The sequence below is a fragment of the Sorex fumeus genome, unplaced genomic scaffold (assembly GCF_029834395.1).
Source record: "Sorex fumeus unplaced genomic scaffold, SorFum_2.1 ptg000094l, whole genome shotgun sequence".
NCBI classification, from domain to species: domain Eukaryota; kingdom Metazoa; phylum Chordata; class Mammalia; order Eulipotyphla; family Soricidae; genus Sorex; species Sorex fumeus.
The window spans coordinates 21,564,504-21,576,258 of NW_026606151.1; the positions used below are offsets into that span (position 1 = coordinate 21,564,504).

Sequence of the window (11,755 nt, forward strand, 5' to 3'; positions counted from 1 at the left end):
TCCTGAAAATACTGGGTCAGGCCTGAGACTGGACTCTCCTTTTCTGCAAAGAGCAAATCCTCGCTCCAACCCAAGTCCGTGGCTCCCTGAGATAATCAACTCCCAGGCCTGGAAGACCAAATAGACTTCAGGTGTGGCCTGACAGTCGCCTGCTGGGGCTGACCGGGCTGAGGCTCATCGCAGACTTTCCCAGTCCTAGTCTTCCCAGTGGGTCCAGGTGGCAGAGGTGGATTGGGAGAAGGTACCCGTCTTTCTCTCCTCCTGACTCTACATCAGGAACTATAAACGCAAGACTTTTAATTCTATCACAGATGAGTGGGGGTACGGAAAGGTGCAAGAAAGGCAAATTATTGTCAATGCTCTAGTGCTTGTCCATCAGGATCGATTCAAGACGGTTAACACTTCAGGGGCAGGCATGGATGTCCTGACGTTCAGTTAATCTTTCACAAACCTGCGTACCACCAAGGTCAGATTCGGAAAAAGGCTGGCTAGGAGTCCAGGAAGATTCTGCAACGATGGAGTTTGAGCATGCCCCTCTACCGTGGGGGTCCAGCGTCTCAAAACACGAACACGAGGTTCCCAGAGCGCCCAAGTGACGCCAAGAAACGGCTCCACCTCCTCGGTGCCGCCCCAAAGACACCTGGGAAATGGAGTCAGGTCGCCGAGGGAGCCGCAGAGGCTTCTGGGAGTTGTAGTCCACGGCCGCCGCTCCGCAGGCGCGCAGACTCAGATGAAGGCTTGAAAGCCTGCCTGGCCGTCCGCGACCGGAAGTGTCCGGTCGGAACCAGCCCTGCGGGAGAGGTGAGTCCGAGTTCGGGGCCCCAGGTGCCGGGTCCTTTGTCCCCTGTCAGACGCCCAGCCCGGAGTCCGCCCTGTGTGCGATTGCGACGCTTATGCGGCGACCTGGATCCGGAGCCTCGGGAAACTCCAGGAGAAGGAGGACCAGGGCCGGGGCCGGGTGGGCCGGGGAGGACGGAGGAGGCTCTCGCGCCGCCTCCGGAGCCGGGCGGCGTTGCCATGGCAACCCCCGCCGCCTGTGACGTCCGCACTTAGGGCTCGAGGGGCGTGGTTGGGGGGGGGGCGTCTCGCTGCGCCTGCGGCGTGTGGGCGCTGCTGACCGCGGACGCGGGCCGGGGTGGGGGACACGGAGCGTCCCACCCGGATGGGCGGGCGCCACCCCGGAGCCTGCTCCTCCTGGGACCCGCTTATTTTACAGGAGAAGCGGCCTGGAGCCAAGTACCCACGCGGTAGATTCGTGCGTGCCTGGGTCCCCGGGGAGTGCCGGGGGACCAACGCGGAATCCCTCCCCCCGCCCTCATTCAAGAACCAGGGGAGTGTGGGAGAATGCGAGAAAAGGGTGCTGGGGGTCCTCCCCGGCAGGGATGCGCCCTGAAGCCCCCCCCCCACTCCCCCATCTGCCCCTGAGTCTTACCGGGTAGCCGCCACGCCGTGTGGGGCCTCTCCCCCCAGGGGCTGGAACCGTAGGACAGTGGGGACCCCTCCCCCCCAGGGGCTGGAACTGTAGGACGGTGGGGACCCCTCCCCCCAGGGGCTGGAACCGTAGGACACTGGGGACCCCCTCCCCCCAGGGGCAGGAACCTAGGACAGCGGAGAGGGCGCTTGCCTTGCCGACCTGGGTTCCATCTCCGGGCACCCGTTGTGCGCCCCACCTCCAGCCTTGCCCTGGGTGATCCCTGAGTGCAGGGTTGAGCCCTGAGCAACGCTGGGTCGCTGGCGCCCCGGGGCGGGTGGACCTAACTAGGGATTGCATTCCGGATGTCCTCGAGATGGTCCTGACTTGCCGCGCAACCTTGGTAACCTCGGAATGTTCCCCCAAAGGTGCTCGTGCGCTCCTGCCCACCAGCGGGTCAGTAAAACAGAGCTCTTGGTCTTTGTTGGGGGGCGGGGGGCAGCAATAAACAGCGCCGCCCACTTCGCTGGCTCTGGTGGGAATGCGCACAGTGTAGTGGTCACAGGCGTGATGGTGGGAACTGGGCGAACTCCAGATGCGCCGCTGGCAGTGGTGGAATTCTCAATTTCTCCCGTTACCATACCGGAGAGCTGCTCCTTGTGCAATCTGCACTTCCTTCCCATGTCCTCAAAGTCTTCTCTGGTCGTGTCCACCTTTATTTGCCAGTTTGAGCCCTCCACTTCCCTACAAAATATTTGCTGCTTTGCACACGTAACAAATACTCTCTCTCTCTCTCAGAGAGATTAGAATATGCAGTGTCACTACCATAGAAGTACTTGTGTTCCATATGAAATATTTATTTAATGTTTTCTGCACGTATAGTTTATGTCATTTCGGCTATTTTGCAAAGTCAGCATAATCTTTCTTTTATCTGCATATGAAAATTACAGATTTTCAGGCAGATCTCTGTATCAACTGAGTTAACTTTCCAGGGCAGTTCTCAAGATTCTGTCTCAAATGAAATCCCGCCTAATGATTGGGCAGTGAACCTGCTCTACACTCAGACTTTTTGGAAACCAATGCCATACAACTTCTGGTCCATCGCTTGTTTCCTTTGTGTTATGATTTTTTGTTTTGGGGGATCACAACCATACTCAGGGCTTAGTCCTGTCTCTGCACTCAGATTACTTCTGGTGGGCGCAGGGAACTACATGGGGTGCCAGGGATCGAACCCAGATTGGCCAGGAGCAAAGCAAGCACCCTGTCTCTGTACTACCTTATTTATGTTATGATTCTTAAGGGAGCATATGTTAGTGCAACAAAACTGTAACCAGCTTGGTAGAAATGTTTAGTGGAAGGACCTAAAAAATTGATATTTTCATTTGTTTTTGTACCTTTCACTTCTAATATAGTGAAACTTAGTTTTTCAGTTCTGAAACCAGATCCACACACATGGAGATGATATTTGACAAACTGATACAATAGCATGGCTTAGAGAAGAGTGATAAGCAAGCCAGGTGCTTGTTATGTTTCGTTGATGAAATGATAGACCTCATGAACTGAACCATGAGACTGGAAAAGCAGGGAGGGAATTGCTGAGGCCAAGAAAAAAAGCTCACTGAGACTTCTGAAGAAGGAACCAGTCACTTCATGAATGACTGAAATCATTCATCTGTGGCTCTCAAGAAAAGTGGCCTTGTTTTGTTACATAAGATAGTTATTAGCAATCCTATCTCTAGATTTTGAATAGCAACCTCTTAGGTTCTAGGTTGGTGTTTTCACACTGCCTGTGTTTCTGTATTTTCATATTGCAGCTCGGCCTGCATGAGCCCCCCAGGAACAGGGCATTTGTCGGGTTACTTGGCTCAAAAGTTTTCCTTGGCACCTCTAGGTTCAAGAGATAAATTCTGAATCCATAAATTTGCCATTTGAGACATTGTGCAGTAAACACTTTTGCCTCGATAATATCCTCATAGAGATCCCGAGAGACAGTTGCGTGCAGGAGATCTGTGTTTATGGCCCAGTAATACCATATGGACCCCTAGCACAATTGGATGCAATCCCTAAGACCAGAGGTAGCAGTAGCCCCCAAGCAACAGGGGGTGTGGCTCAAAAACAAACTAAAAACGCTTTTTACAAATCTACTGCACTTTGCTTTCCAGCCTGTTACCAGTTCTGGTTTTTTCTTTGTGGTTTCCTATTTCCCTCTCCCAGGTCTTTCTCCAGTGGGAACTGTCTGGTGTCTAATGAGATCTGAGCTCCCGCCAAAGCCCTTCCCACACACTCAGTACATTCATAGGGTCTCTCTCCAGTGTAGATTCGCTGATGCCTAGTAAGTTTTGAGCTGTGTCGGAAAGCCTTCCCACATTCCCTGCATTGATGGGATCTCTCCTCACTGAAAATAGTTGTATGTTTAGTGAGGTTTGGGTTCTTGAGAGATTTTCCATACTGATAAATGTTTTCTCCAGCGTAAGTGTTTTGATGCTTAATAAAATTTGAATTCCATTTGAAACTTTGGTCACAAGCACTGTGTTTATAGTACAAAAGATAAGTCACTTATGTGACCCATCCCAATTTATAAGAGTTCTGGGGTGTAAATTCATTTGAGCTGAGAGTGAAGCTTCTCTCACATCCTTCTTGACTTATGTCAGCTGTAAGTGTATTTTTGTGGGTAAGGATTTTACTGTAACCTCCATCTTGTCCATTTGCCACAAGTCAGCACTTATTGTTTCTAGACTTCCTGAGGTAGGCTCTTCTCATTGGTAGAGGTGGTATTTTTGATATGCATTTCCCTAATAATTACTGGTGATAAGCATTTTCTCGTATTCCTATTGGCCATTTGTATGTCTTCTTTTAGGAAACCTTAATTCCTCTTGCCAAATTTGGGTGGGAATTTTTGTTGCGTTTTGTGCCTGCTCTTTTTGATATGTATAGTCTCACTCCTGGCAGAGCCTGGGTACCATATGGAGTGTGGGGTATTGAACCAGGGTGGATGCTTGCAACGCAAGACCCTACCTACTGCACTATCATTCTGGCACTGTAAGCATCCTTTCTTTTTATATTGTCACTGTCACTGTCCTCCCATCGTTCATCGATTTGCTCGAGCGGGCCCAGTAACGTTTCCATTGGAGACTTTGTTGTTACTGTGTTTGGCATATCAAATATGTCATGGGTAGCTTGCCAGGCTCTGCCGTGCGGGCGAGATACTCTCGGTAGCTTGCCGGGCTCTCCGAGAGGGCCGGAGGAATTGAACTCGGGTCGGCCATGTTGGCTGCGTGCAAGGCAAACGCCCTACTGCTGTGCTATCACTCCTATATTAACTATCATTTTTAAAGATTGATAAGATTTAGTTTAATGTACATTTATTTCTGCACCTTTTCTGAATCAGTGGCATCAAGTCATTAAAGATGCCTTTGAAATAAGTATCAGGGAGAGTTCTGCCTGTGGTTTTCTCAATTTATATAATGAATTTGTATCAAAATCACCTGAGAAAGTTAATCTATTTGGGGGTCAGAGAGATAGTACAAAAGATAAGTCACTTATGTGACCACCCCAGTTTAATGCCTGAAACTGACAACAGTGACCCCTGGGCACAGAGCCAACCTCAGCACAAATGGTTGTCACCCAAAAACTTAAAGCTAAACAAAAATGATCCATTTGTTAATTACTTGTGCAAATGATACAAAATAGGGGTTCAGGAGAAAATATATATTTTTTGGCATGTGACTAACTCTTTGTCCAAGACCTTCCCAGCTCCTTTTGTACATATTGTATATTAAGATATCATGTTATATGTGTGTGTTATATCAATATTGCTATACATTATCACTTAATCATTTAATCACTTAACTTCCTGTTAGTCGCCGATTTGCTCGAGCGGGCACCAGAAACGTCTCCATTTGTCCCTGTCGCATGCTAGTGTAGCCCAGTGGCATCTGTTCGCTCTGGGAACATGAAGAGCCTCAAACCAATCGTTCATGATCTTCACGAAGAAGTCTGACCATCTGGTAGGTAGGTGGCCACGCGGTCTTTTGACATCCCGTGGAATTCAGTCGGTAACAGCTCTAGTCCAGAGGTCGTCTTTAAATCTCATTATGTGACCAGCCCATCTGATTTTCGACACCTTGGCAAATGAGACAGCGTCCCTGATTCTTGATCGTCGACGGATGTCAGAATTCCGGATTCTTTCTCTCATTTGAGTGAAACGTGATATTCCAAGCATAGCTCTTTCTGTTCTTCTTTGGGAGATCTGAATAGCGTTCTCATCCTGTTTGCGTAGGGCCCAGATCTCTGAGGCACATGTTAATGCAGGAAGAACAGTGGAATCAAAGAGATGTGCCCAGAGCTGGAGGTTCTTCGTTCTCTTAGCTATTTCTTCGACGTTCTTGAAGGCGTTCCAAGCTGCTCTCTTCCTCCTGCGCAGCTCGGGTGCCAGGTCATTTGTCATGTTGACTTCTCGACCTAGGTACACAAAGCTGTTGCATTCGGAGATGGTCGTTCCGTTGAGAACAAATGGAGTGTCAGGAACAAGGCTGTTTCTCATAAACATTGTCTTCGTAAGATTCAGCTGTAGTCCTACCTTTCCACACTCACGGTCAAAGTCGGCCAGCATTTGTGCTGCTTGGCTGATGTTTGGTGTTATTAAAACAATGTCATCAGCAAAGCGGAGGTGGTGTAGTTGCTGACCATCTATCTTCACTCCCATTCCTTCCCATTCCAGTCGTCGCATGATGTTCTCGAGGGTGGCACTGAAGAGTTTCTGTGAAATGGTATCACCCTGCCGCACCCCTCTCTTGAAATCAATGATCACTTCTTTGTAGAATGGTGAGATCCTGGTAGTGAATCCACAATACAGCTCACGGAGGATCCTGATGTATTGGGCTTGAATGCCCTGATTGGCTAGGGCTTCAATGACCACTTCCGTCTCAACAGAATCAAAGGCCTTCTTTAAATCAATGAACGTTAAACAGAGCGGCATCTTGAATTCCCGAGAAACCTCAATGAGCTTGGTTATCGTGTGGATATGGTCGATGGTGCTGAATCCTTTGCGGAACCCGGCTTGCTCGCATGGTTGTCCTTCATCTAGTGTTCTGCCAATCCTAAATAGGATGACTCGAGTGAACAACTTGTAGATGACAGACAATAGGCAGATCGGACGATAGTTGCCAATGTCATGGATGTCTCCCTTCTTGAACAGCAGTACGGTCCTGCTGGTTTTCCATTAGGACGAACCTTGCATTCAGACAGGTAGCGAGTGAAGAGCCGAGCCAGTGTATTGATGAATACTGACGGCAGGTTCTTCAGGTGTTCAGGTCTAACCTTGTCTGGGCCGGGTGCTGTTTGTTTCTTTACCGACGAAATGGCTTGTCGGATTTCAGAAGGGAGAATGTTGGGAACGACATATCCATCCTGTGGAATTTGGTATGTCGGCAAGTGGACATGGCTATCGAAGAGATTTGAGTAGAAGTCATGGATAATCTTCTCCATTGCCGTTCTGGAGGATGTGATGGATCCATCAGGACATCGGAGGGCAGTCATCTTGGTCTTGTAGTTGGCGAAGGACAGGCGGGTGTTATGAATACTTTTCCCGGCTTCTGCCGCATCTACCAGTATTTCTACTCTTCTCTCTTTGAGGTCTTCCTTGATCGCATCTCTGCACTGCTTTGCGAGCTCAGACGTTACTTGCGGTTGCCTGAGGCATGCGCCAAACCACGCTGGCAAATTAGCTCAAGAGTTTTCGAAGATAGGCGATTTTTTGTGGCTATCTCTCTCTTGGCATTCCTCGCACATTCATGGAGGTGCTGAACCAGTCGATCGTATTCCTCGTCAATGTTGTCAACAATGGCATCTTCCCATGTTGCCACAATAGTGCCAAAGAGTTCCCAGTTGGTGGTCGTTCTGGGAGTTCTCTTTTTGAACTTTGCAGCCCTTTCTCCCCACTCTGTGAAGTAGAATTTTGCACGAAGGACATGGTGGTCCGATCCTGTTCGAAATTTTGGGACAACAGCGACATCAGTCAGGCAAAACCGTCGATTGAATATGATGTGGTCTATTTCGTTGTGGAATCGTCCACTGGGAGACTCCCATGTCCATCGTTTAGATTCTGCCTTCTGGAACTGTGAGTTACCATGAATGGTCTTGGTCGACATGATGAACACAGACAGTCTCTCACCCTGTTCGTTCCATTGTAGGCCATGGGTCCCGATGTGAAGTTCTTCAGCTGATCTTCTCGGTCCTATCTTGGCATTAAAATCACCCACAATGATCTTGTAGAAGGTGTGGTCTTCTTTATAGAACTTCTCTAGCTCCATGTAGAACTTCTCGATTTCTCTTTCATCATAATGAGATGTTGGTGCGTAGACAACGAAGATAGAAACTGCAGGCAGTGAGCCACATCTATTCAAATGTAAACGTCCGGTTCAGGTTGTTAGGCATTCGAATGAATCAATGCTCTTGGCCAAGTTTGTGTTGACAAGGACACCGACGCCTCCAACACCTCTTTTATCGCATGTTCCGAGGAACAATTCTTCTCCAGTGTCGAAAACGGCATGGTGAGATTCGTGCCTTCTTGTCTCGGTCAGACCAATGTCATACTTGATCATTTGCGCTTGTACCATCAGGTCCTTGATGGATGCATCTGATGCTAGCGTACGTGCATTGAAAGTACAGACGATCATTTTTGTCTTCCTTCATTGTGGCAGCCTAGGTCGGCCTTGAGATTTTGTCGGCCTCTCCTTTCTCATCCTTCTCAGTGCTGCCATGTCGGTGAAGCCTTCAGGGTCAGGTGAATGAGACCAGTTGTAGTTACTGGTTTTGGCATATCGAATACACAAGGGATAGCTTGCCAGGCTCTTCCGTGCGGGCGGAATACTCTCGGTAGCTTGCCAGTCTTTCCGAGAGTGATAGAGGCTTTTGGGGCGACCTCTAATCACCCTTGTAGGTGTTACCATATTTGAACCCTATCAAATACGGTACGACAATTCCGGAAGATGGGTATTTAGTGTCTTATCATGTGTCGCTCAGCCGCTTTGCGGCCACGTGGGTCCGGAAAGCATCCTGGAGTGTGGCGACGGCTGGGTAGTGGAAGTAGTGTCCACTGCACATTATGAAAGCTCTTATTCATTATATAACAAAGGTTTATTTCTGTTTGTATAACATAGGGTTTATCTCTGGATTCCCAGATCCATTCCATTAGTCTGGTAAATCTTGTTTTTATTCCATTTGAATCAACTTTGAGGTAGATATTATGTAACAGTTACAATTCACAGAGTAGGTTTTCCCTGACACCTGGTCAGTAATTTTTTGTGTGATGGAGAATGACTATTTCTATGTTGTAATGTTTCATCATCGTAGTAACTTTTTTTTAATCTCTCAAGAAAGCTCTTGAAACTAAATAAGACCCTTCACAAAACAGAAGTGGAGTTTTTGATTATATATAATACCCTAAGATGACCACAGAATCGGTGGCTCAAAACCTTCAGGAAGATGAAGGATTTATCATCGTAAAGATCGAAGAGGAAGATTTTATCTGGAGGCAGGAAACGTGCTTTCTGAAAAGTGATCCCCTGAGACAGGAGCTTTGCCGGCAGCTTTTTCGGCAGTTCTGCTACCAGGATTCCCCTGGGCCGCGCGAGGTCCTGAGCCGCCTCAGGGAGCTCTGCCGCCAGTGGCTGAAGCCGGAGACCCACACCAAGGAGCAGATGCTGGAACTGCTGGTCCTGGAGCAGTTCCTGACCATCCTGCCCGGGAACCTGCAGGCCTGGGTCCGTGAGCATTACCCAAAGAGTGGAGAGGAGGCCGTGACCATCGTGGAAGACTTGGAGAAAGGCGCGCATGAAGTTGTACTCCAGGTATAAAGGGGATCAGAGATCTCAGGGCTCCGGAATGGTGGAACCCCCCCTCCCTCCCACACACACACGCATACACAGTTTGAGAGGAAGGGCCTTTAGATTGACCTGAATTAGAGATTGCTTCAGATTGAATCGCTCGGTGAGAGCAAACTGGGCACTAGTAGTTTAGTGTTATGGACTCACTTATGGCTCCCTTCCTCTCTGTGTGTCTGTGTGTCTGTCTGTTTTCCAGTTGAGCCATACTTAGTTCTTCCTTCCCCTCTTATATAGCTCTACTAGAGGCTCGTGGGCTGGAGTGATAGCACAGCGGTAGGATGTTTGTCTTGCATGCAACCGACCCAACCGACCTGGGTTCAATTCCTCCACCCCTCTCAGAGAGCCCAGCAAGCTACCGGGAGTATCTCACCCACAAGGGAAAGCCTGGCAAGCTGCTCATGATGTATCCAATATGCCAAACACAGTAACAAGTCTCACAATGGAGATGTTACTGGGCCCGCTCAAGCAAATCAGTGAACAACGGGAGGACAGTGACAGTGACTAGAGGTTCGTGGTTTGGGGGAGAAGTTGAATTTCAACAGAGATTCTCTCATAAGCACAAATGTACTTTGTTTTTCTTAGGTTCCAGTACATGGATATGGACAGGAAATATTCAAGAAAAAGGCAGTGCCTCCTGGACCAGGACTTAATGCCCAGTTTCAGCCAGTGGACACAAAGATCCTTCATGGTTCTTCGGAAACCCTGCTCCTTCTAGACTGTGGTAGGTGGAGAAAAGTGATGTCTTGAGAAAATATCAGAACACAAGGGGGACAAAAAGCAAAACAGAAACACGTGGACATAAAACGTGATAGGAAAGTACATACAGTGAAAGAGAAGAGAGATAGATACATGATGATATACACGTCAGTTACACCATCATTGATAGACTCATCAAGTTATATATGGTTTTTTGGGGTTTGGGGCCACACCCAGCAGTGCTCAGGGCTTACTCCTAGCTCTGTGCTCAGGGATCACTCCAGGCGAGTTCAGGGGGCCCTGTGGGGTGTCGGAGATCGAACCTGGGTCAGCCACGTGTAAGGCAAGTGCCCTTCTCCCTGTACTATCTGTCTGGCCCAGGATTATTATTTTTTTAAGTAAATATGCCCTTTATTTCTCAGCAATATGACCCAGAAGCAAGTGCCATTAGGAATCATGCCGATCTGGGACGCAGACACCAGGATATGCTTGCTTTCAGGATTTGCTTGATTGAAGGTGAAATTGCGCACGTGTAGTAACAGCTCTGCAGCTTCCCTGGCCTGGACCAGTGCTTCAGAGAACGGTTGCTTTTATAGAATATGGTAATTCAGACGCTAAAGAGCATATGGGATAAGATTAATAATACAGCTTTTGTTCATTTTAAAAATAATATTCTTTGAAATAACACTATTTGACAATGCCTCATGAGAAAGATATTATTTCAATAGCCAACCAAAGTATCAGTATAACTATCTTGAATAGACCACAAACTTAAGCTAGCTTAGAAAACGGGTTTTCTTTTTTCTTTCTCAATTACTTTAGATCATGAGAGTGAAAACACTGGATCCCTGCCAAAACTAGACATTTATGAAAAAATAGAATCACAGGGAATTGTGTCAGGAAGAATCTCGGGATTCAAATCAGAAGGATCTGCTGAACCTCAAGACATCTGCAAGTCTGCGAGCAAAATTAAGAAGTCCTGGGGGGAAGGAGCAGGGGAGACTCGGAAAACATCTGCTCAGGATGGAGGTTACAGTAAAATCCTTACCCACAAAAATACACTTACAGCTGACATAAGTCATGAAGGATGTGAGAGAAGCTTCGCTCTCAGCTCAAATGAATTTACACCCCAGAACTCTTATAAACACAGTGCTTATGACCAAAGTTTCAAATGGAATTCAAATTTTATTAAGCATCAAAAAACTTACGCTGGAGAAAACATTTATCAATATGGAAAATCTCTCAAGAACCCAAACCTCATTAAACATACGACTATTTTCAGTGGCGAGAAATCCCATCAATGCAGGGAATGTGGGAAGGCTTTCCGACACAGCTCAAAACTTACTAGGCATCAGCGAATCCACACTGGAGAGAGACCCTATGAATGTACTGAGTGTGGGAAGGGCTTTGGCGGGAGCTCAGATCTCATTAGACATCAGAGAGTTCACACTGGAGAAAGACCCTTTAAATGCAAAGAGTGTGGCAGAGCATTTAGCCTGAACTCACACCTTATCCTGCATCAAAGAATACACACCAGAGAGAAACCCTATGAATGTAGTGAATGTGGAAAAACCTTCCGAGTTAGCTCACACCTGATTCGGCACCTGAGAGTCCACACCGGAGAGAAACCTTATCAGTGCAGTGAGTGTGGAAGAGCTTTCAGTCAGAGCTCACACCTTAGTCAACATCAGAGAATTCACAAGCGGGAAAACCTACTGATGTAAGAGCAAAATGTGAAAACGCTGAATTAAAAAAATAACTG

The 11,755-nt window shown here is 47.7% G+C and overlaps 1 protein-coding gene across 1 annotated transcript; it reads left to right on the plus strand.

The window, feature by feature from the left end:
* Window positions 1-732: 732 nt before the first annotated feature.
* Window positions 733-11,755, plus strand: ZNF165 (zinc finger protein 165). Its single transcript, XM_056132540.1, has 4 exons — window positions 733-801; window positions 8,788-9,261; window positions 9,880-10,018; window positions 10,816-11,755. The coding sequence occupies exons 2-4, from the start codon at window positions 8,860-8,862 to the stop codon at window positions 11,715-11,717; spliced, it is 1,443 nt and encodes a 480-aa protein (XP_055988515.1). The 5' UTR covers window positions 733-801; window positions 8,788-8,859; the 3' UTR covers window positions 11,718-11,755.

What these genes read in the sequence shown, in the direction of transcription:
- ZNF165 (XM_056132540.1), top strand. Translation starts at nt 8,860, where the DNA reads ATGACCACAGAATCGGTGGCTCAAAACCTTCAGGAAGATGAAGGATTT. An exon ending in CGCATGAAGTTGTACTCCAG is followed by an intron (nt 9,262 to 9,879) that starts GTATAAAGGGGA and finishes TGTTTTTCTTAG; the next exon opens with GTTCCAGTACATGGATATGG. An exon ending in CCTGCTCCTTCTAGACTGTG is followed by an intron (nt 10,019 to 10,815) that starts GTAGGTGGAGAA and finishes CAATTACTTTAG; the next exon opens with ATCATGAGAGTGAAAACACT.